At 39.9% G+C, this 25,715-nt stretch overlaps 1 protein-coding gene across 31 annotated transcripts in view; it reads left to right on the plus strand.

Moving 5' to 3' along the window:
- Positions 1–25,715, plus strand: part of ptprdb (protein tyrosine phosphatase receptor type Db) — a 141,481-nt gene that overhangs the window by 111,564 nt on the left and 4,202 nt on the right. For 16 of the 31 annotated variants that reach the window (XM_034887132.1, XM_034887245.1, XM_034887158.1 and 13 more), the window contains 17 exons: positions 355–611; positions 2,313–2,406; positions 3,318–3,542; positions 3,628–3,788; positions 5,173–5,184; positions 5,832–5,944; positions 6,062–6,103; positions 6,657–6,754; positions 8,577–8,700; positions 11,722–11,897; positions 14,755–14,778; positions 16,439–16,558; positions 18,544–18,698; positions 20,360–20,645; positions 24,127–24,305; positions 24,709–24,835; positions 25,543–25,668. In XM_034887132.1, the coding sequence (XP_034743023.1) occupies positions 355–611; positions 2,313–2,406; positions 3,318–3,542; positions 3,628–3,788; positions 5,173–5,184; positions 5,832–5,944; positions 6,062–6,103; positions 6,657–6,754; positions 8,577–8,700; positions 11,722–11,897; positions 14,755–14,778; positions 16,439–16,558; positions 18,544–18,698; positions 20,360–20,645; positions 24,127–24,305; positions 24,709–24,835; positions 25,543–25,668 (2,319 nt within the window). The remainder of the gene's footprint in view (positions 1–354; positions 612–2,312; positions 2,407–3,317; positions 3,543–3,627; positions 3,789–5,172; positions 5,185–5,831; positions 5,945–6,061; positions 6,104–6,656; positions 6,755–8,576; positions 8,701–11,721; positions 11,898–14,754; positions 14,779–16,438; positions 16,559–18,543; positions 18,699–20,359; positions 20,646–24,126; positions 24,306–24,708; positions 24,836–25,542; positions 25,669–25,715) is intronic. The other 15 variants (XM_034887184.1, XM_034887319.1, XM_034887340.1 and 12 more) reach the window with 3 other exon arrangements.

Genomic DNA, 25,715 nt, shown 5'->3' on the forward strand with positions numbered 1-25,715 from the left:
TGTTTTTCTTTGTGTTGGGTTTTTATTAAAACTTAACATTTCCTGTTTAATGATTGATAAAGGATTGCAGGCACATAATTAGCTTTGAACAGCTGGAAAGCTTTTGATGTAAAAGAAAGATTAGGTGTTCAGTTTACAAGACAACCGGCAAAAACATGGAGACTTGTAATAAAGTATAAAAAAAATACCAATAAAACATCTATAACTACAAATTAATAACATCCCTGTAAAGTACATGCCTGATGTAAATAAAGGCACTTTACACTATGTGAGAGCTTACAGTATGTTCTGCATTGTGTGTTTTGTGTCATATTCCATTTAACTCTCAAACTATGTGACCTATCCCGTGTCCAGATCCTGTATGGAAAGGGCCAGTCTGTGGAAGTAGATGGGAAACAGACTCAGAAGCTGATCACTGGCTTGGAGGCGGACACCCAGTACTCCTTTTTGCTCACCAACCGGGCCAACAGCGCTGGGGGTCTGCAGCACCGCGTCACAGCCACCACCGCCCCGGACATCCTAAAAACCAAACCCATGGTGGTGGGAAAGACCAACGCCGATGGCATGGTGACTGTGCAGCTACCGACGGTGCAGACCACAGCCAAAGTCAGGTAGGGATGATGGATGAGAGTGAAGAGAGTGAGAGTAAAGAATTTGGTTTGATGTAATGACTACATGTAAGAATTTGGATTAACCTTTTCAGAATTTGCTCCTATTCCACTTCTTCTTCTTCTTCCTCCTGCTGCTGCTTGTCATTTATTGGTCTATCAGGAAGGATTTCTCTTAGTTGGCACCAAAGCCTATCTGAGAACTCCCACAATGGACCAAATGAAAGCTGATGTGCCTTAAAGCACAACCTGAATCACTCCACTGCTATTGTGCTCTCACAGCCATTTTCCTGTAGTTTGTCCAACCCATCAGAAGTCTTTTGGGAGTTCTTTGAGTCGCAAACAGCAGTTTGCTCTTTCACTGCTACAGACACAAAAGCCTTCATGCCTTGATCCGACATCAGAGATCAGAAATCATACAAACTGTAATCAGTTGGATGTTGAAACTACTTGGTGACAATAATAAAACACACTGTAAGCATTAAATATGATCAGTTTTTTGCAGTTTTCTACATTGTTCAACGTATCTCTCTTAATGCAAAATGTCTGCATTGAAGCACACATAATTTTATCTTGCTCGCTGTTTCAGCTTCATAGCTGTAACAAATTCTAATTTTCTCACATTTTACAAAATTAACTTACTTTCTACTCTATTACTCAATACTCGGAATTGTACCGTTAGTGCACATAAATGCAAGCACGGAACGCTGGAGTGAGTCATCCGTTGAGAACACATGGATGGTTTGGGTTTCTGTACCCTCATCACTTGACAAGTGCTTATGGTCTGACTGCTTCTAAAAAGAAATCCGCTGATCTAGTGGTATTATTGTGTTTGTGTCTCACATGGCTTAATGCTCCTCTGGTCAAAATATAACCACACAGTTTAGATTTAAAGTATGGTGTCACAGATGCTGCTGCAGAAATATACTTTATTGTATTATACAGAAATAATACAATACTCCATAGTTCCTTAATGCAGAAGACCAAAGGAATAGTTTGACATTTTGGGAAATATCATTACTCACTTTCCTGCAGAGACCTAGAGTAGATGGCAAGCTCAATACCACTTGCATGTGTGTACAGTAAATATGAAGCTAAGATAAGATAAACCTTTATTGATCCCCAGAGGGGAAATTTGGTTCTTGCAGCCACACAAGGACAGCAATAGCACAGATAAATAGAGAAATAAAATAAATAAATAAAGGTTATATAAGACTACAATGAAAAATACAAATTAGAAGACTTTGGTTTCAAAGTAAAGTGACACTGGTGTATGTTAAATATGAAGCTACCACCAGCAGCTGCTTAGCTTAGCTTAGCACATGAAACCTAGCCTGGCTCTGTCCGAAGGTAACAAAATACACCTTCAAGCACCTCTTCAGCTCAATAATTAAACAACTGAACTAAACTAATTAAATAAAAGAGACATAGTGTGTTAGTAAGTGAGTTGATTTTGTTGCCTTCCAATTAGCTTTTTGCCCGTTTCCTGTAATGCTAAGCTAAGCTAACTGGTTGCCGGCTGTAGCTTTATATTTATTGTACAGACATTAGACTGGCATTTTTATTCTCATCTTACTCTCAGAGAAGAAGGAAATGCACGTATTTCCCAAAATGCAAAATTATTCCTGAATATTTAAGAAGAACAATGCCTAGTTTATATTGTGTATTTTCTTAAGCCTGACCCCAGTGCATGCTGTGTTTCAGGGGTTACTATGTGGTTGTGGTGCCACTGAAGAAGCAGAGAGGAGGGAAGTTCCTGAATCCCTGGGAGGAGCCCGACCAGATGAACCTGGATGAGGTGAGACATGCAGCAGACAGGAGGCCATTCTACTATATAGCTAATTAATGTTCATATTAAGGAGCTAATTATAAGCTAAGGCAGATGGTAGCCAGCTATGGTATGGCCACTATTATTAACCCTTGTTTATTTTAGATTGTTTTTTAGGTGTGTAAATTAATTGTCTGTGTGTTTTGTTTTGTTTGCAAACTTGCTTGCGTCAAATTAACCCCTTGAGGTACCAATAAAGTATTTTGAATGTAACTCCATGTTTAAGTCACACAAGCAAAGAATGGTACCAACTCTACTGGTAGTTTTTATGCCTCTGTTGTATCAGACTATTTGTGTCTTATTATGCAAAGGTAGACAACATGGCCATCCATGCCTTTTTAATCCAAACAATGCTTTCACAAAACATTCCTTATCCAATTCCACCTTCTGCCTTTTTCTAAAGACTTAAGCAACTCATTACGCTGTTCTGAAAGCGCATTCATGTGTGTGAGATGAGTTTCAATAGAGTTTTTATGCTGGCCACTGTCTCAATGGATAAATGTAGTAGCAATTCAATTGATGCTGAAGACATTTGTGCTAAGGTGACAATGCTCTATACAGCCATTTCCTCCTTCCTTAATGAGGGGTTACAAATCCCCAAAATTGACAAATTATAGATTTTTTAGGAAAATAATGGCAATAGCTGAACCTGACTACATTGCCTTTACTTTATCCTTGTAAAGTAATTGTTGAAGTGTCTAATCAACTTTGATGAACTTTGTTTGAACTTCTATTAGATGGAAATTATGACCAAATTATGACCAATGGTTATGTGATATTTCCCCATTTTCTTTACTATCTTGTTTTTTTCTGTCAAACCTTTGTTTTAATTATCTAAAGCCTTCTCCCTCTCCTCTGTTTATCCCTGCCTTCCCTTTTAGCTCCTGAAAGAGATCAACAGGACTAGTGTCAGTCGTGCCCTACGCATCCGCAGACAGGCTGCCCAATCAGACCCTAAGGCCTATGTCACTGCTCACTTTAAGACCCTTCCCCTGGAGTTTACTCTAGGTGATGGGCGAAACTATGGCGACTTCCGCAACCGTCCACTGCAGAACGGACAGGAGTATGTTTTCTTTGTGCTTGCACTACTCGACCTTTCTGAGAATGTGAGTACAAACACAAACACACCCACACAGTCTACCCATCCAAAGTCAGTTTTGTCTTAATGCATAAAACCATATCTTCCTACAGACTATGTACGCCACTAGCCCTTATTCTGATCCTGTGACGTCATCGGATGTGGATCCTCAGCCAATTGTTGATGAGGAAGAGGGCTTGTTGTGGGTGGTGGGACCTGTGTTGGCTGTCATCTTCATTGTCTGCATAGTCATTGCCATTCTCCTCTTCAAGAGGTAAGGACAGCATGATGAAGCCAGGAAGACAGTAAAATGGCTTAATATAGGACAGGGCTTTTTAAAGTCTGACACAGTGTGCCCCGAATCAGATAAAATTAAGACAGAAGGGTGCCTGGATAGCTCAGTTGGTTGACTGGGCGCCCATTTATAGAGGTTTAAAGTACTCCTCGATGCCCCTATCTCGCCTTTCATTTCTTTTGCTGTCCTGTCAATAAAAGCCTTAAACTGCTCAAAAAATAATCATAAAAAAATAAAATTTAGACAGAAAACTGAATTCAAACAGAAAAGAATTTCAGATGACAGAAAAGAATTAGAGATGACTTTCACTGGATTATTTTGGTACTGAAGGAACTTAAAAACTTGATGATTCACAGTCAAGTTCTGGAGTTGTAAGGGCCGTATTTTTTTGATGATTTTTAAGCAGATTTATGGATTAATTTGCCGTGGAATTATATATTATATGATTAATCACACTGAATCTAAGAGTTTGTATATCATTATCTGTGTGATCAGATTTGACTGAGTTATGACTCTAAGAAGGAGTATGAATTTTGCAATCTTGCATTATGGATTTTATAAAAAAGTACCTTAATTTCACCCTCTGCCCCATCTAACTTTTCAACAAACTGAATGCAAGACCATAGAATCAAACTGAGACTGAACAAAGCCCAGCTGGTGCAAATGTGTGTTTCCATTATTTATGCAACATACAGGACTAACATTAAGATATAATTATTGTGATTCTGTGCTGCTGCAGGCAACACAATTATCATCCCGACTGTTTGTTTGCTAACTCCCATTTTCTCTTAGAAATGTAATTGTGTATTTTCCGTAATCTGTTCTTAATATCTGCATACAGAAAGCAAAGTTACATAACAGATAGGGAAAGATAACATTATCATTCATTAGTACTAATCATGATAATCATCTGTTCTGCTGGTTGGAGCTTTGTTAATGCACATGAATAATTGCTGTGATGTGACATTGCAAAATTATTAACCTTGATGGTAATAATTGAATGTTCATAAGCCCTAGAGTGTAAATAGTGGCGATCCACAACCATTAACATATATGTAGCTGAGTTGCACGTTACAACATTTTTTCAGTATGTTATTAGATGTCACACCAAAAGGGGGCTGTGTATGCAGTGTTGTGGGAAATCAGAAGAAAACTTTTGTCACTTCGCTGTTTATCCCTTTGTCTAAAGGAGGGGCTATTTAACTTATCTAACATTGTATTGAGAAAGCGATTAGATTAGTTTCAATAAGAGGGTTGAAATGATGTGTTCAATGTCAGTTTAGTTTCTGGTGATTGTTTTTTACACTAATTTTATTCATCCTTGTCTGTCCTTTTATCTGCTCTTCTTCCTGTTTGGATCCAGCAAACCTGACAGGTAAACAAGCACTACCTATTACCATTCCCTCTGTCCTACAGCGGTATTTTCCTTGAAAAGCCTCCAAAGAATAGATAATAGATCCCAGCAGGGTCAGGATTACCTTGATGTTTCTTTGATGATTCTGAAGTAAACTACAGTGCACTGGATAAAGATATTAAGGCCTATTATTAATATTAAGGATAATAAGGCATAAAAGCAAATTGTAAGTATGCAGAGCAAGGAACAGTGACAACTGCTCTGCATGATTTTGTTCATGTCTATGGTTTAAACCCAAAGCTAAGAAAATGTGATAATATAGTCACTTAAACTCCTGGACGTTTCTGTGACAAAAAGCAGCTAGTCATTAACATATGAATAACCTGCAACATTAAATCACCAGTCAACCAACGATTGCTGGATGAATTTGAAGCAGACATTTCCTGACAATTCCATCTACCCCTGTAACTGTCCGAGGAGCAATTTTATGCAGTTTTTCTCGAAAATTTAACATTCGCATTTCACTTGTCTATATTTATTTCATTGAGGTTTTGTGTTAGTTTATAAACCTCATATTTTCCCAGATTCACTTTTTCATGCAGTACAAGGTTTCAGTTCATCAAGCTGAGGTGCATCATGTAAACACTGTGTGCTGTCTGTTATTCTAGGAAAAGGGCCGAGGCTGAAGGTAGGAAGAGCAGTTTCCCCTGCAGCAAAGCCATGTCGTCCCACCATCCCACTGATCCTGTGGAGCTACGCAGAATTAACTTCCAGACTCCAGGTAAACTAGACACACATATACACATGCAGACATAAACACCAGGTTTAGCGTGATGTGTGATTCTTAAAGTATTAGTTGTATTTATAGGATTAACTGTGGTGTTGTTTCCCTTTTCAGCCTACCGTGTATCAGTGTACCGCGGTTATCGCCGTTTGTCAAGTTAGTTGGTCTTAGTCTGTCATAGATCTTCTCTCTGTTGTCATTGTTTTTCTTCTTACCACATTCATTTTCTTTCTTTCTCTATTTGTGTCTTTTTTCTGTCTGTCTTTCTTTATTTCTTTCTTTCTCTTTTCCATTTCCATGCTAACTAACCTTCCATCCCGTATAGGATCAAGCTGCTTGAATTGACAACATTTCATCATAATGCCTCTGGAACACTTCTTTAAAAATCCCAATTGTTTCTTTTTACATGATAAATTTTTAACCGCCTGTGTCGTAGTCTTTTTTTGTCTTCACCAACAGTGTTCATATACTCTGAGGACATGTTACCGTGCCTCAGTAACTTTCAGAACACGCACATTGTTCTCTCTGTCTGCCTGGAGAGAAAATGGTCACTTAACACAAAAAAACTCCATTTGCTTCCTCCGCCAACTGTGGACAGAACACTAAACAACAACACCTCTGAGAATCCTAACTCTTAACATTTTCCTCCAAAAACTTTAGTTGTACATCTATCCAAATGGCCTCTTTTTTCAATTTCTGTGCTCGGCAGGCATGGCAAGTCACCCACCCATCCCTATCTCTGAGCTGGCAGATCACACTGAGCGCCTCAAGGCAAACGACAATCTCAAGTTCTCCCAAGAGTACGAGGTAGGAATGCTGATTATCTGTCCCTGAAAATCTTTAGCTTGGGAAATTCATCTGGTTTTGATGCAGTCACACAAAAATTAATCGTTGACTCATCCGATTTTTTGAGCTCAGTTTCAATTTCAATGGTGAGCGCTGTAGATTGAGCCTTGTGTAGTCTTCCCAGCTAAGTAACATTTTGATTCGTCTTCATACAACGATACAAGATAAAGCTCATTTTCCTCTCTCTACTGTCTTGTTGTTATCTATAGAAATATAAGAAGGAAATTGAAATAGCAAACTCAAAGAGAGCTTGCTTATAGTGAGATGGTTATCAAGCCCTTATTTTTACGAAATAGTAGAGAAAGAGGAGCAACAGAGATAGAAAAGAGAGCAGACTCACCAATAGATATAGGAAGCAAGTGTGCGCTACAAAAAAAGAGGCTTTATGAATAGTTTCCTTCAACTTGCAGCCCAGTTAGTTAGGATCAAAAAACGCATGAACTTTGAGATAATAAAGGGCCTAAACATGGTAAGCTGAACTGTGGCACTAAATAAGAATAAAACACATCAGTAGAAATATATCCCAACACGCAGGCTGTGTAGCAAATAGTGCTAGCATTGCAATGAGCTCCACAGAGAGTTATTAAAGGGGTAAAAATGTTTTCCTTTCCTCACAAAAAAAAGAAATTTGACCGACGGCCTCTGGGTGAAGAGGCAGATATAAGGCTCTAATTGGCTACCACAAGAGAGAGATAAATTGTGTGTGACAAAGATACATACGAGGACAAGAACACATTATGCAAAGAGTAGAAAAACAGAGTAAGGATGTTTAGCGGAGAAAAGCGTTGGGAGAGAGATTAAAGAAGGGTGGAAGAGACAGTGAGGGAGAGGCTGTATGTAATTGTGGTGTGAGTTGGAACCACTCTGTTGAGCCCCACATTCTCTCTGCATGACTGTGTGCTTTGTTCGATACTGAACCCTTAACGAGGCAACGAGAGAGATGGATGGAGGAGGGATATAGGGAGAGAGAGAGAGGCCAGAAATGATTGCGGTGTAATAATCAGACACACATGATGTTGGGCAGTGTGCGGAAGGCAGTCTTAAACACACACATACATGCATGCATTCAACCAGTACCATTTTTCCCCAAACCAAACCATAATTATGTGTCGTAAAATATTCAAAATTGCTAAATTACCCTGGCTCTCTCCTCTTCGTCCCTCTCCATTGACAGCCCCATAATGACCTCATGTCTGCCTCTCCCAGCTAACAGTGATGGTTACACTGTAATTACCCTTCAGGAACTTAATGTGTTGGTCTAACACAACCATCCTTTCTCTCCCAGAGGAATTTATTGTGCGTTTATCATCTTTCTCTGGTAGCTAGATTTTGTTATTTTGAAAGCGGAAAGTCCCTACATCACTGGTGTTTCTTGAAATGGGATATCATATTTGCAGACATTTCTGTCCCAGTTTAATAATAGCTTGGTCATTTTCAATTGGTACTTGGTTTCTAATAATGTGGTTTTGCCACAGCATCACTAGACACAATGCTTGTGAGCGCAAGCATTGAATTGTCCAGTTCTGGCTCTCCTAGATGCCATTTTCTGCACTTTAAGGCAGATTTTCTGTCCTTCTGTCTGTCTGTCTATCTATTTTAACAGATATCAGCACCCTTGCCAACACTCAATATTAAGTGGTTAAACTTATGACACTGCTTGTGCATGATATTATTAGAGATCTAGATTGGACATACAGGAGTATAAACGTGCATTATCTTATTTTCTGTTGATATATATTATATTGTTATTTTGTTCTTCTACCTTGTCTTTTGCCTCTGGTAGTCCATCGACCCTGGTCAGCAGTTCACATGGGAGAACTCCAATTTGGAGGTCAACAAACCAAAGAACCGCTATGCTAACGTCATTGCCTATGATCACTCCAGGGTCATACTCTCCAGCATTGAGGGTAAAACACACGCTGCCTGTGTGTGTGTGTGGTGTGTGTGTGTGTGTGTGTGTGTGTGTGTGTGTGTGTGTGTGTGTGTGTGTGTGTGTGTGCGTGTGTGTGTATTAGAGAGAGACACGCTCCATGACGGATTGGATGTTAAAAGTCTAAAGATCCATTTCATCCAATTTTCATAGAACATGAAGGGCTGTGCTTGCAACAGCGATAACAAAATTATCATGTTTGGGATGCAAACACACTACTGTTTCTAACCACACATCATCACACAAGTTGATGTGTCAACACATCATGGTCTTTTATGTAACTTGATCTTTTTAATGTTCATGGAGATAAATTGGGCTCACGCTTTATTAATTATTATTTCCTGATATGTTTCAATGTTGTGACCATTTTGCTAAATTTGGTCTTTTTAAACAATATAAAATTACAAGAGCAAATAGGCACAGTCCTGTTCTCAGTGTGTGTTTTGAAGCACACTCACCCACTTCAGCTAGGATAGACCTCAGGCAGAGAAACTGGCAGCTCCAATGTGGAGAAAGGGAGGCAGTAGGAGGCCAAGCCCAAACAGATGAGCCTTATCTGGGCAGAGCATGTGTGAGCAGCCCTTCCACCCCCGCCTGTCCTGGAGCCCTAGCTGTCTGTCTTTCTTTCAGCTTAGAAAACACATATACTCTTGAGCATGTCCAACACACAAGAGAACACACACACACACTCGACTATAGATCTAAAACACATGCCCAGAATGTGCACAAGCACAGATATGCACTTTTGCTCACAGACTGCAAGTGTGTGTGTGTGTGTGTGTGTGTGTGTGTGTGTGTTTGTGTGTGTGTGTGTGTGTGTGTGTGTGTTTGTGTGTGTGTGTGTGTGTGTGTGTGTTAGTTTTATCTGCATAGTGCTTCTGCTGCAGTCCCTTGCAATGAAGTTGAAGCACATCAAAGCATTTAGCCAAGCCGTCTCTTAAAGACTTATGGCGTTTTTCCACTGCATGTTACTCGACTCGCCTCAACTCTACTTGCCTTTTTTTGGTTTTCCATTATGAAAAAAAGTACCTGGTACTAGCTAACATGTACTTTTTTTAGTACTACCTCAGTTCAAAGCGAGCCAAGGCGATACCAAAAGGTGACGTGAAAACCTGACTACTGATTTTTCGGAGAGAATCGTCACTATTCACTGCGTCATTGCTAGCGACAGACGAGGGAGGTGTCCTTGTCACTCCCCGATGTAAGCCAAAAGCAGATTTGAATCACGCATGCGTCACTTAGCGACAAGTAGCCTTCAAGATGCTATCAAGAGACGTCTTTAATATCAATACAAAATAAAAATGGACCTACTTAACAAAGTTTGTTCACTGCTGGCTACAAGTTAGCATTCAAACACAACAAAGGCTGTCACCTGAATGGCGTTTTGAGCTAACATTAGCAATCAAACAATCATAGATAGCTAAAACGTTTTTGAAATGATTTCCATCTTCTGTTATCGTTTGTAATAAGAAAAGTTTATTATTTCATGGATTTCACAAATTTCAGTATGACCTGTTATGCCGTAAACTGTTTAAATCTGAGCATGCGCGACTCAAATCTAAACTCAACCTACATCGGGGAGTGACAGTTGTCCTGAACAAACCCGCCGTGTTTTAAAAGTTTAGCTAGCGTTTCTTTTGTTTTTTTTGTGCCTCCAGCTCCTTTTGAAACTAATTTGTTTTCTGGCTGTAACAACAGCCACATGTCGAGAATCAAAAGCAACACACTTGTTTGTGTTGCGCACTCGCCATATCACGGCAATTTCCTGCTATTACAACCAGCCACGGCTCACCCAATCTGCAATGGAAAAAGGAGGACGGGGCACCGCGGTCGAGCCGAGTCGAGGCAAGTCGAGCAAGTACCATTAATACGCCATTAGGTTGATAAACATATGTTAGAACCTTTTCATACCATCTGTCCCTATCCCATTTCTAATTGTAGCTCACATTGTACTTCTGTGCGTGCGTGCATGCAGGCATGCGTGCATGCGTGCGTGCGTGCGTGCATCTGTCTGTCTGTGCTGTGTGTGCAATTGAGGCTTGTTTGTTTTTTTACAATTGTATGGGAGTATGTCTGTGAGAAGAGAATCAGTGCAGGAATTTTTTTTCCTATAGGGGTTTTCTCATTGACTTCTTCTTTTCAAATGTAAACTACTATCAGACAACTCAAAAGGAGTTTTGTGTCCCACTTCGGCAGAATCGGGTCACAGCTAAATTCACGCGTACACGTCTGTGTGTGTATATCTCTGTGTGTACTTTAGTGTTTTAGTTGATGTGTGCACGTTTGAGCTGTGACTCAGTGATTTTGGGGATTATGGTATTAGGCCCCAGATGAGCAGGACTGATCCTAAATCAAACACACACAGATGGTCTCTCATATCACACACACACACACACACACACACACACACAATCCCTTCCAGGACAAGCAGTGTCAGCTAAGTCTTACACAGAGACGGACTTACAGTCATATTGCCATTCAGAGCGACACACCCAGAGAATACTCAGATTAGTCCCATGATCGTCTTAGCATGTATTATAAAACAAGATGGCTGAACAATCCAACACCAAAAGATGCTTGGCCCTGTGAAAACATTAATCTCCCTGCCATGACCTCAGATGATCTGCACTTTTATTACTGTGACATAAACCTGCTTTCATGGCAGAAGATATTAAATAATCTATACAGATTATTTCACTGTGAATCAAAATAAGAATCAGGTTCATCTGCAAAGAAAATTACACGGACTGATACTGTTTCCATGTGATCAGTGCAAAAACATTCAGTGGCCCTGACGCCAATCATCATGTATATGATGCAGTGGACAGGCACAAATGCATATTTCAGCATCAGTGGCATATACTTCCACCTGTTCCCCTCTGTTTATTCTCTACAAGCTCAACCTGTCACAATTTATTCACCTCCTCACCTTGCATACTTCTCTTTTCATTTTTTTCCCAATGTCCTCCGTAACATCCACTTTTTCCTGATTATGCAGGTGTCCCAGGCAGTGACTACATCAATGCTAACTATATTGATGGCTACCGCCGTCAGAATGCCTATATCGCCACTCAGGGATCCCTCCCTGAGACTTTTGGTGAATTCTGGAGGATGGTCTGGGAGCAGCACACAGCCAACATTATAATGATGACCAAGCTGGAAGAGAAGTCACGGGTAAGAATAAGGGGGCTGGAATAACATGGGACCCCAACGACAAGGTATCACAGCGCTAAGCCACAACAATACTGATGCCCAAGAAAAGAAAAGAGGAGGAGCAAATATTAGGATGTCATGTTGCAATATTAAGTAGCAGGTTTTAGCAAAAAGCTGGAATAGGACAGCAGATGGTAGGCTGTCCACAGATAGCACTGAACACAAGACATAGTAGCATAAATGATGTAGGGTATCACATGGAAGGGAAGACTTGGGTGGCAGTGAGTGTGTGTGTAAGTGTGGGATAGCGTAAGGTATAGTGTACATGCAATAGGGCAGGGTCAAGTAATAAGGCGGATAAACATTTTTCTCAAGCCAAACCTGAACCACTACATAAGTTGTAGTTAAAGTAGGTGGAACATGACCATTTAATAATGTCCCAAGAAAACAGCTGAATTTTTGACCATACACTTTTTTGAAACTTTTTTTGAAACATTGTGCAAACATATCTATAGATTACACACATTATATGTTTATGTCAGGAATACATATTTTCCAATAAAGGCCAAAAAACACTACAATCTTCAAAAAAAATATATTTTTATGAAGCAAGTGTAGCAGACTTTTATTAGGTCTTTGTGCAAGTTTACGTAGGCAAATTGCTCAGGTAGGCTTAATGCTGTACATTTGTGTACACAGTGTGTTAGGTATTTGCTTTACCTGCAGCATTCTACTTTTCAGATGATTGAGGAAATGTCTGAAGAACATCAGTGACAATGTGCAACGTTCCACTGTCAGCACAGAAAAGGGTAAAGTAGGTACAGTGTAGAGTAGGATTGCGTTTGGTTGAATATGATTGGATTGATTACAGACTAATATTCTTTTTAATAAATGTTATTTATAAATGGTTAATTTATAGTAAATTGAACTTTAGATTACAATGTTTTCTAATTATTATTAATATTATGATTAGTTTTATTTTATCATAAGTTTAGTGTAATATCAAATAGTAGTAGTAGTATTATAGTTAAAACTTTTCACTGTTTAATAATTTTTTGTTAACCATCTATAAACATTATTTTGATGGCTACTGTTAAGTTGCAACTAATGCTTATAATATTAAGTTAAGTTTAAATTGTGTGTAAAAGGGGTTTGTGAAGTTTCAAGTAACATTAACGTTATTTGATTATGTGTACACTGATATTAGCTATCTAAATAATGTTTATAGGTGCTTTACCAATCTTAATTAACTAATAGAATAAAGGTATTCTATTCTAATAACAATCATAGTTAGTTAACAGTAAAATAACTATTAACTTAAGTTTCATCAACCATCAATTCACCGTTTATTAGCAATGGTTATTATAAAGTGTTACCGAATATAATGCAGGAATGGAAGAGAAGAGTACGATATGATTCTACTTTGTGTAGGCATTGCCCTCTAAGAGCTGTTGCTATTGGTTTTATACTAGTGGTGCACAATATATCGGCCGATATGGTAAATTCTTTACACATCGGTATTGTTCCGATGTCAAAATAGGGCCGATGTGAATCATTGCTGTGTATTTGACGTGTAGGCTTAGATGTGAGTGTGTGTGAGAATTTAGATCAAAATCTGACCTGTCAAGAGCTGTAATATGCTTAACAGTGTCTAAATTGCCAAAATCCAAAATAATAAGAAGAAGAAGAAAAAGAAGAAAATGTGAGTGTGGAAGCAGGGATGTTTGTTTTTACACCATCACTTGAATATACACGCAATGAAGAGAGATGTGTTACATGCCCAAGAATTCCCTCACACGCATACAGGTAGGCAGGGCCATTGTTTTGTACAGATGCAAATTAAATTAAACTTCGGTCAATTTTTACAGTAATCTTGATAACTAATACTATTCGAGACCTACCAATAGAAAAAAATTATCCAAATTGGTGCAAGCAAAATGGAGCTACTGCAGCTAATGGCTATAGCTCCCAGGTAGCTAAAACGCCAATTATGGGGCGGGAAAGAAATCTTCAGGATTGTGCATGCATGAAGGGATAGCCCCAATAGCAACAACTCTTAGAGGGTGAAGCCTAGATGAAATAGAATGTTGGGATATGTTGTGATAGGTTGTGCAAGAGGGATGTTAGGTTTTGAGTGAAGTATAATAGAGTTGAGTAGGACCCGTCAGTTTTTGGAAGTTAAATTACAATAAAATGGGTGGAATAAAGTTAAAGTTGATTAAGGGTAAAATTGGATTGAATATGGTTGGTTTGACAGCAGTAAGGAGGTACAAGACAGGCCAGGCCAGGGCAGGACGATCATTTTTTAGGATGTTGGAAGGACTGGAGAGTCCAGATGGACTAAACAGATCAGGACAGACAAGGAGAGGACATAAGGACCAGGTCATGCAGTAAGAAAAAAGGGTTTTACAACTGTGGGTGTTATGGTGACCAATCTCAAGGTGCCATGGTTAAGTGGGAAGTTTGAGTGTGCATGTAGGACAGGACAAGGTGGCGTGTAGTTGATTAGAATGGGATAGAATACAGTAGAACACAATGTGGATAATGGTGAGCAAGACCTGAGGGAATTACAAGAACAGCCAAATGAGGGCTACGTAATGAATTAGGAAATGATTTAGCTTCAAGGCATTTTGCTGTTAACAGAATATGCGCTTGAGTAAAAACTCAATTTTATTAGAATGTCATGTTAGAATAAAATGAACAAGAATGGCTTTAGGTATGAATCATGATTAAGTGCTAACCAATTATCTCCAGAGCCCATATTCAGAAAATGATCCTTTCCTATCATCTGCTTCTTTTCCTATTAAACTGTCTTGTGTTGAAACTGTTTCCTTTTCAACTTTTCCAACTGTCTCTGTTGTGTCTGTTTGACCCTCAGATGCCCTCTTATTTCTTCTCTAAGGCAAGACCTCTCTTTCTCTCCTTTGCTAATCCCTTTTAAAATGTAACCTCACCTCACCTGGTTTTCTCTTGACCTTTTTTCCTCTATTCAGTGTCATTCTCTGCTGCCCCCCCCTTTTCTGTGCAATAGCCAGTGCATTGAGTGATAATGTAGAATTGTTTTCAACTCACCAAAAGGCACTCCTAGGTAACTTGCTGTGAAATGGGTTTTACTGTAACCACTGCAGGTCAGAACCAGTGCACCGTAGTGTTTACAGTTTGCATGATCACCACCACAACTGTTATTCTGTTTTCCTGTCTAGTGGCTATGCAGGATATGATTTAGCCTTGAAGAAAAAAAAAGTACTTTACACACTGGCTACTTTTATGAGAAATTTGTAGTTCTGCTGCAGTGTCACTACAGAATGAAGGACCGCAGAGCACCTAGTTGGAATCTGTAGGCTGTTACTGACTAATCTTTAGTTGGTGAATGACTGTGTAGCTTTACATTTTCTAAATTCAGTAAAGTCATGACAACATTCTGCAGTGAAACAGTGAAAACAGTCAATTTCAAAACACTGTTCATTATCAGCCCACTACATCCATATCTACTGTTTTAGCAAGTTGTGGGTTGCTTGTTGGAGAAAACGATTTAATCTCATTTAACACCTCTCGACAGTATTCCATTATGTGTTTACGTATTAACAACACAGATGATCACAGATGGTCCCACTGTGGGAATCTTGCCAGTATCCTTCCACTTAGCACCAATCAAACCACACAAGAGCAGGGCACAGTTGTGCTGCTAGCCAATATAATAATGGATAATATAGTCTTCACACCAGGAAACCGGTTCAGTGTTTGGCAGGGTTCTGGCCCCACTGCGTGCAGCACCGTTCTTGTCCCCACAGTGTCTCAAGGTCTGGTGGGAAAACAACAGTAGAAAAGCTGTAATTACAGCCTGAACGTCCCGGGCCAAAACGCATAATCCCCAGTCTGGAGCAGTGGAATGCAGAGCGAGTTGAGCTGAGCTCCCTGCTGTCTTTGATGTGAGGACTGGAGGGATCAACACATAACGTTTGGTTTGGCCTGATTCTGCCAGAGCACTCCTTACCCTTTCCCCCTCCTCTGGGATTTTTTTCCCTTCTTTTCTCTGTGGTCCCCAAGGCTGAGCTAAAGAACTACAAATATGACCGCTTGATACAGGGGAGTTCTTGATGTTTCTGGTGTTCATGGATGCTGGGATTTGATGTGCCGGATGTAGTTTTGTAGGGATTTAAGAATGTAGGGCGATACACAGCGTCAACTATGTGAGGGCTGAACTTCAGGTATCCCTTTATTGCCACACAGTGTTTAGTATTTAAAGCACAATTTATCCTAGATAACACCCCAAAAAAACAGAACTCTCTCTCTCTGTCACTCTTTACCCCACACACTTACTAAAACCCCTTTCACATGCTGGGTTGTCACTATATGCGCATTTTTTCCGAACATTACTGTCTGTATTTTGCACAAAAAAACACACAGATCTGCTTCAACACCATCCTCCTTTTTTGCTGCTGTACACGAGCGCACTCACCCAAGTCAGCTCTCTCTTCCTCTCTTCTTTCACAAAAATGTGTACAGATATACATACAAATTGCTCTGCATCTCTCAGAGCTTCTTCCTTCTTCCACTTGTAGGTGAAGTGTGATCAGTACTGGCCAACACGGGGCACAGAGACCTACGGCCTCATCCAGATCACTCTGCTGGACACAGTGGAGCTGGCCACCTACTCTGTCAGGACCTTCGCTCTTTACAAGGTAACCTACATGTGCAGTGGAGTGTAACAGGGCTTGTGTGCATTGATCTGTCGAAATATTTATGCATACCAGTTTGTGTGTTTGTGTTTGATGGCCATGTCACATGAATATGCACTTGCTATTTGTGACCCAACATTTTTACCTTTTCATACATTAAATATCCCTCCATAGATTTCAAAAGAGTCATCATCCATAATAGAGGCCTTTTTCTTAGAATTGTTAATTGTTTAATTGAAAATGCTAGCAATTAATTATTGTTGTACATTTAAAAGGATAGGTCTGGTGATACTTTCTATTTTTCTTTTTTCTCAACAAAGTATTGGTCAAAGAGCCAATGACTGATGTACTTCAGCTCATTTCTCTGTGCCACAGACCTCCATCATTGCCCAAAAACTATTAAACAAAAATCAGTAAGCCACACTGTTGTTCTCTGCTACATTATTATTGCCATATGAGCACTGTAGTTTATTTTTATTCAGTCCAGATGTGACCTGTTTTAAAGATTTACATCTTCAGTGAAACAAATGCACCTGGAGCTGAGTACGACAGATGAACAGATTGTGGGTTTTGGTTTGTTCATGGGAGACTAAATACTGTATGTATGTTGATAATAACCCAAATTCAATTCAATTCAATTCAATTTTATTTATATAGCACCAAATCACAACAGTTATCTCATTCCGCTTTTCATAGAAGAGGTGATTTAGATGGTACTCTGTGATGTTATTTACAGAAACCCAACAATTCCCCCCAAGAGCAAGCAATAGGCAACAGAGGCAAGGAAAAACGTCCTTTTGAGAGGCAGAAACCTCGAGCAGAACCATTGCTCGGGGTGGAGGTTCATCTGCCTCAACCGGTTGGGGGTGAGAGATGGAGACAGACAGAGAAAGAGAGAGAGAATTAATTAATGAAACTATTAATGACTAGTAGTATGCTGCTCTGGCATTACAGAGGGCCTTCCCATAGGTTTTAAGACTATCTTGCCAAATTAAACGAGAATTTTCCAGTTTGGTGGAACGCCAAACCTTTTTCTGCAATCTTTGCTTTAATTTGCGAGTTTCAGTCAGTTTCAGTCAGTTTCATGGAGCTAACCATCTTTGTTTTATTATCTTCTTTTTTAGAGGGGCAACAGAGTTGAGTGTCATTTGCAGCGAGCCTGCAGGACTATCATCAAAATGATCGATTTGGATAATAGAGAGATAAATGCAGTACTAAGGCTATCCTTCTCATTGTCCACATGTATATTAAAATCCCCTACAATAATAACTTTGTCCGTTTTAAGAACTAAAGTTGACAAAAGCTCTACAAATTCAGATGAGAATTCAGAGTATGGACCAGGTGCTCGGTACACTATAACGAATAGAATTGGTTGCAGCGATTTCCAACTTGGGTGTGAAAGACTAAGAACAATACTTTCAAATTAGCTATAATTTAGTTTAGGTTTAGAGCTGATTAGTAGACTAGACTCGAAGATAGCTGCAACTCCACCTCCTCGGCCTGTGCCTCGAGTAATGTGAGTATTGATATGACTGGGAGGAGTGGATTCATATAGGCTAACATATTTTCAACCACCCAGCCAAGTTTCAGTGAGACAACATATCTCAATATTATAATCCAATATTAAATAATTTACTAGTATTCATTTACTTTAGAAGAGAGAGATCTGATGTTTAAATGTCCACATTTAATTTTTCTATTCTTTTGCACAATTGCACTTGTGGTTTTAATTGTAATAAGGTTTTCTTGCACAGTTCCTCTTCTGATTAACTTTGATTTAAATAATTTCGATGGTCGGGGGGGCAGACACCGTCACTATGGGGTTTTGACTAGGTAACTCCTAGCTTAAATAGAAGAGCAGAGAAGTGTGTTAGACTGCGATACTGCCTCCTGGTCCCAACTCTGGATTGTCAAGGATTAGGTCCACTAATAAACTTGTCCAGATATAACACCAGCTTTATCTTCAACATGTCCGTCTGCTTTTCCAGAGTGGTTCCAATGAGAAGCGTGAGGTTCGTCATTTTCAGTTCACCGCCTGGCCAGACCACGGGGTGCCTGAACACCCCACCCCCTTCCTGGCCTTCCTACGTAGGGTCAAGGCCTGCAACCCTCCAGATGCCGGTCCCATGGTTGTCCATTGCAGGTGTGTGTGTGTCTGTCAGTGCTTTATCCATGTCTTTTCTTGGTTTATTTGTAATTCACTGTACTAAATTAACTCTTCAATTCACCAAGCGAGGGGGGGCCTTTAAATTACTCAGTTAGTGCACTCGCCCCGTGTTGGCTGAGTCCTGCAGCGGCCCAGGTTCGAATCCAGCCTGCGGCCCTTTGCTGCGTGTCTTCACCTTTTTACGCCTGTCCACTGTCTCTGTTTCTATTAAAGGAAGAAAAAAAATCTAGTGGTCCCTGACCAAAAGAGAAAATACATTTGGTCCTTGTGTGTGTGAGAAACACTTGTTGTTTTGGGTTTTACTTGGCAACATCATTTTCAAAGGCCCAAGTCTGAAATTCAACAAGAGTCCAAGACCACTTGCCATTCATAGGTCCTGAACTGAAATGAGATTGAGCTGCCATTATGTAAACCCCAAACCATCCTCACTGACTATGACATCCATATTCCTGCCTTTCATCTCAAAGGTTTTACAACAACGACAGCCGCCATGCTGCCATGCTTTTTCATAAGTAGCTTTCAGTGTTCACTATTTACAGTTTATGCTGTTGAAGTTATATTCGAATGAGCAGCAGGAGGCTCACATGTTTGTTGGAGAAAGATTATGGAAACTTGTTATTGCAGTCTTGGTACAATGTTGAGTTCCAGAACTGGAATGAAGCTGATGTTTATTTTTTCCAGGGAGTGAAGCAGAAAAGCGAGAGATAGATGGAGGAAGGAAGAGAAGGAAGGGTAGAAAAGGGGATTTAGAAATGATTGAGAGGCAGAGTTTGTGAGTGACTGGGAGTTAGAGGAGAAGATATGTGCAGAATTAGAGAGAAGGTGAGGTCATATCCAGGACACAATGAATGGGAATGATAAATTGGAAATGGAAAAGTGTGGAGAAAATGGAGTCTAAAAAAAAGTGCTGGTATGAGTGTTGGAAGGGTACTTGGGGAAAAGATAAAGAAGCAGGGAGATGAGGGTGGGAGGAGGGGGGAAAAGGTTGTCAGGAGAGAAGCTCTTCCTAATCTTCCGTAGTAGTCAAATGGAGTATCTAACAGGATTATCAGTCAAATTTAATTATCCCAGCAAGACTCCATCATAATGTGCCTTAACATATCAACCAGCCTCTGTATCAAACAATGGACCGAATCTCATTCCACCTGAACAATACACATGCTAGTGCGCACACACACATACACATACACATTGATATTAATTTAACCATATAAAGAGGTTTTTATTCACTTGCGGAAACTTGCTTGGTCAGGGTGTTTCACCATTTAGGTACTAGCACTGCAAAAATGTGAAGTGTTTGGGTGGGCAGCTAAATGTATTATATTTCTGGATTGTATGTCGATAGGAGAGGATATCTTCCTAATGCCAGTCAGACGGTGATGCTGACTCATCGCTGATGTCAATTTTTACATCCTTTGTTTGGAAATCTTGCTGGCCGGCATCTTTGTGATACTTAGTTGATTCAGGCAAAGTATGTTAAAACTATTGCAATAGGCAAAAGGGCCAGATTTGTACCAGGTTTGAAGACACAGCAGACATTCAGGAAAATTGTTTGCTCAACAAGTCATACCTCATATGTTATTAGAGATCACATCACCACCTTGTACCCCCCTTTTTTTCTCCGCATTTGGGCTCAGTGCTGGAGTGGGTCGCACAGGCTGCTTCATTGTGATTGACGCCATGGTGGAGCGGATCAAGCACGAGAAGACCATCGACATCTACGGCCATGTCACACTGATGCGCTCCCAGAGGAACTACATGGTCCAGACAGAGGACCAGTACATCTTCATTCATGATGCACTGCTGGAGGCCGTGACCTGCGGAAACACAGAGGTCCCTGCGAGGAACCTTTACTCCTACATCCAGAGGCTGACGCAGATTGAACCAGGAGAGAATGTAACGGGCATGGAGCTGGAGTTCAAGGTGAGGACTAACCACCATTTCCTTTTTTTTATCAATTTCTTATTGAGAAAGGCAAAAACCAGAAAGTGTACCCCAACCCCGGACCTCTCGCTCCAAAAACAAAAGACTAGAGATGATGATGCTGCACCCTTTCTTTAATTAAAGTGTATGTTTCTTCTCATGCCTGAATTGCCAGAATGTCTTTGAAGGTTGTAAAATGTGTTCTGACTGATTTACAATGGTTCATAAAACCGATTAACGATGATAATGTGACACTTCACTGGTCTCTGTAAGGGAGCGTTACCTTTTTCTTGCCCCTTGCCACAGAATAGGCCAGACATAGGGGGTCACTACACAATAGTATCACTAAGTTTGGTACTGTAGTTCAGTGCCTCCTCAGGCTTCAGAGGAATCAATCAATGTCTAAAGATGGTCTCTCTACATATTGGGCCATCTTACCCCCAGTGTTTTTCATATATTACTTTATTTGTGTCGGCCCATCACAATAAGAACGATTGTTGTTTTTTTGTTTCCTGTATATTACCCATGATATTACCCCTTGGTTACAAGTAGGCGTGCGTCCTCCCTAGGTTTTTGTCAGTGGTTTTCAAAGGCCATACACCCCTACCCCTCGATCAAAATGAGTATTGGGACAGTCCTAGGTTTTGCGTGAACGCGCAAAACCTAGCGGAAAAGGTAAATGGTAGGGGTAAAACAGAGAAATGAAATTCAGCCTATATCTCAAGAACAAAAGCCCCTGGGATAAATGCACAGTGACATAATAGTTCCTATAGTCAGTTGAAACAGCAAACCTTTCTGTGTCTTACATGTCTGTGTAATGTCTAGAACGCACCTCATCAAACAATGACAATGATGTCCACAAAACAATATCACCTCTAAGCCTATTTAGTAGCTGTTCTGAAGATTTCAACTGTATCACAGGGTCAACCTCAGCTGATTCAGTTTGCTCATTTGCCATGTAAATACAGATGTTGAAACTCAACATGATTTTAATCACCTCCAGCATGTCTCATCTATGTTGACTTAAAGGTTGAGGATCAAATTAAATTCTTGACCTTTTAAACAAGCAGCCAATCTCCCCCTGGAAGTGATCTATTTAGTAGCTGCTGGGAATTTTATAGGTAGACCATTATCTTAGCTTGAGAACAACCTTCTCCACAGGGACATACAGTATTTATGATCCTGAAATTCCTGACCTTGATAGTCAGTGAGCATCTTTCCCAGGGCTTTTAGCGGTTCCCTCTCTGAGACTTTCATATACTCAGGATGGATGGTTGGATTTGACAAGGATTATGGGATTTCACCTTTCAAAAAAACTAAGAGAGTTCCTCTGACAGTTTTAGCAAGCATCACAGTTTTTTAACGTTTGATGGGTATACACAGAAAGACTATATAATGTCGGCCAGAAAGTTGCAGTTTATAATAAAATCTTAGGGGAAGGTCATATGGGCGTTTTTAAACATTTAGTGAGCGGATAATCAAAGTGAGAGCACCAAGCAAGAAGGACATAAGGGAGTGTTATTTATTCGTGTTATTTTGATTTTTATTCTAGCTGTTGTTATTTTGTTTACTGTGATTTACCTCTTGCCAGACAAGTTTTTAGCCGAGCCGTCTAGTTTTTCTGGGTGGAAAGAGATTTTAGCCGTACAAGTGTATATATTGAAAGCAGGTGGCTTACATTTTCTTCTTGTAATGGTTTATGTCTGCCCAGATGCTCAGCTGGCAAAGTAAACACAAAGCCACTCTAAGCAATCTCCTTCATCCTATGCTCAGGAGTTCCTGTGTTAATGGAAGCGGTCTCCTCAGAATGACAATGAAGCCTTATATCGATGTAAAGATTATGCTATAGGTGTCAGAGTCACCAGATTTCATCACACTCAAACACAAGTGGGATAGAATCTGCACTTTCCACCTCCATCAACAAAACACAAAAAGAGTGGAATTTCTCTATGGATGCATCATTCAAAAAAAAAGAAAGTTGAAGCATGTGTGTGAGAGAGCTGTTTTGGCAGCTTTTGGTAATCCAACACCCTATTAAGACACAGTTTTTGTTTTCTTTCACTGAGAGGTTGCCAACAGGGCATGATTTTATCTAAGCTTAACAGATGTGAGGTGAAAATAATGGGCATGTATCAAAGCAACAAAAAGTGTTGTGTGTGTGCCAGACTCCTATTGATAAGCCCAAGAGTCAAATTCAAACCAAATCACATGAGGAATTATCCTTGGCACTGGGAACTTTGGTTCAGAGTACCAATATGAACTGATGAACTTGTGGTTGGTGCAGGATTTTGTAGCTTGATCTGTCTGAAAGAAAATAAGGTACTGCTGTTTTTCCCACATGGTTGAGCTCAGTTCATGAGACCCCATTGTTTCCCCCCAGAGTCTGCGGTTTCCCTCTGCTTATTCACCGTTGTTCTGTCTTTCATTTTAAGCCATGTCATTGAATGGTCGAGTGTGAGAGAGAGTGTACAGTATGTGCTCACGTCTGTCTCTGCACATATCCATATGAATGTGTGTGTTCCAGGGCTTTTTTCCTTTGCTGGTCAAGGATCAACTGTTGTTCACATACGTGCGTTGAGACAGTGTGGGGCCTTGTGGTTTCCTGCCCCCCAACTCTTGATTTTCTTCTTCCTCTTCTCGTTCATTTTATTACATTCCCTCTCCTGTTCCCTACCGCTGCCCTCGTCCCTCTATATTGCCCCTTTTGTTTATTCAATTGAAGATGTCTGACCAAATATCCTGAGGCCTTCTGAGTCAAGCTGATTTTCTATCTCAGTTGTCCGTTATGCCAGTGGGAAACCAATGCTTGGGCTAAATACATATGAATGAGGTCCTTAAATTTGCCTTAACATTCCTTCCTTCTTTCAATTACTCCCCTTCATCCTTTTTAACTTTTTCTTTGGGTTTTGTCTGCTCTCACCAACACCACTACTTAGGCCCATATCCAAGGATCTGTAAACATTTACAACTCCCCTATGTACAGTGGCCCTAAAGTGCAAATTACAACAGCAAATAGAAAAATGCAACAGCAAATCATAAAACACAACAGCAAATAGAAAAATGCAACAGCAAATATGAAAACACTTCAGGAAATCATAAAGCACAATGGCAAAGAGGAAAACAAAACGGCAAATAGGAAAACACAACAGAAACAGATGTTTTCTAATTTGCTGTTGTGTTTACCTATTTGCTGTTTGGTTTTCCTGTTTGCCTATTTGCTATTTTTAATGTTTATTGTTTTCTGTTTTGTATTTCAAATTGTATTTATTGAATTTCTGGACTGGATGTATTTCTAATATATTTATTATCTAGCCCAACTTTCTTTTCCATAAGTGGCTGTGCCATTTGTCAGGTTGCCATTGTAAATAAGAACTTGTTCTTAATGCCTTGCCTGTAAAAATAAAGGTGAAATAAAAAAGAAAAATTCTTAATATTGTCTGTCAGTGTAATATTGTAAAATATTGATTTATTTCTCTTCCAGCGTCTGGCCAGTGCCAAGGCCCACACATCACGGTTCGTGAGTGCCAACCTGCCATGCAACAAGTTCAAGAACCGGCTGGTGAACATCATGCCCTACGAGACCACACGTGTGTGTCTGCAGCCAATCAGAGGAGTGGAGGGATCCGACTACATCAACGCCAGCTTCATTGACGGATACAGGTTAGAAAGAAATTGATCAAAAAAAAAATGTTATTTCTTATTTTCTTGTTGGCATTTAAGTTTAAGGTTTAGTTCAGTTACTGCATTAAGACTCAAAGGTGTTTACAGAGATTTTTAACACTGCATAGATAAGACAAGAAAAGATTAACCTTTGTTGTCTGTTAACATTGAAAATGTTCTTGCATTGTTTTCTCCAACAATCAGCAGATGACATTTAAAACATAAGCATGGTCACCCAACAAACATCTGACACACCTTTCCATCATACACACCCACACACACACAAACATACCACATCCAAACAAAGTACAAAGTAATATAATTGGGGCAGCATCATTTGGAAGTAAAATCAGTTAATAGAATGTAACTTCATGTACAATTTTTCATTCATGTGTGTTTGTAGGCAGCAGAAGGCCTACATAGCAACCCAAGGCCCGCTGGCTGAGACCACAGAGGACTACTGGAGGATGCTGTGGGAACACAACTCCACCATAGTTGTCATGCTAACCAAACTAAGAGAAATGGGACGGGTATGGATACAAATACACACACACAAACACAATTAGGTAATCAAGTACACTATGTAGGGTACATGTTAGTATGGATTGGCTCTACTGAGAAGCAAACTTCTACTGATTCTACTACTGTAAAGGCTTGTAGCTCTGGTGATCATAGGGACCAAAGCTCAAAGTTGGTGTGGAAAGATTTCAGAGGAATGATGTAAATAAAGAAGGTCTAGGCTTTGAAAGAAGATCTAATCAAAGAAATAATACAACTTTTTGAAAACCAATTACATTCTTTTAGGTGAGCTGCAGCTCACAAACGATGGCCATGCCCATTGACTAAAACTTTGAGATAGGGATTTGTTCTTAATTGTGTGATCAATTTGATCCAAACGTGAACTGTACTTTGTGCTATTCTTAGGGCTCATTAGTTTAATTATTTATTTTACGAAAATTAACAATATATCTGTAAAATCGGATAAACTATTAAAAACAATACATGAATAATTCAAAATGAAAGCAGTTATTGATTGAAAAATAAATAATGATATGAGTTATATTTCATGAACATCATATCTCATCTGACACAAGGCAATCTTCAAGTGAATATTGGATTTCATTCAGTCAGGAACATATCTCTACAACAAAGTAGCCAGACGTTGTTCTCCACACACTGAATCCCTAGGACTGGATGTAAAGCTCTGAACAGAAGCCTCTGTCCTGTCCTCATGCAGGAGAAGTGTCACCAGTACTGGCCTGCAGAGCGCTCAGCCAGGTACCAGTACTTTGTGGTGGATCCCATGGCTGAGTACAACATGCCCCAGTACATTCTCCGGGAGTTCAAAGTCACTGATGCCAGGGTTAGTCCTCACTTTGTGCGTGTTTGTGTGTCATCAGGGGACTGCAG

The sequence above is a fragment of the Etheostoma cragini genome, chromosome 2, assembly GCF_013103735.1.
Source record: "Etheostoma cragini isolate CJK2018 chromosome 2, CSU_Ecrag_1.0, whole genome shotgun sequence".
Taxonomy (NCBI): domain Eukaryota; kingdom Metazoa; phylum Chordata; class Actinopteri; order Perciformes; family Percidae; genus Etheostoma; species Etheostoma cragini.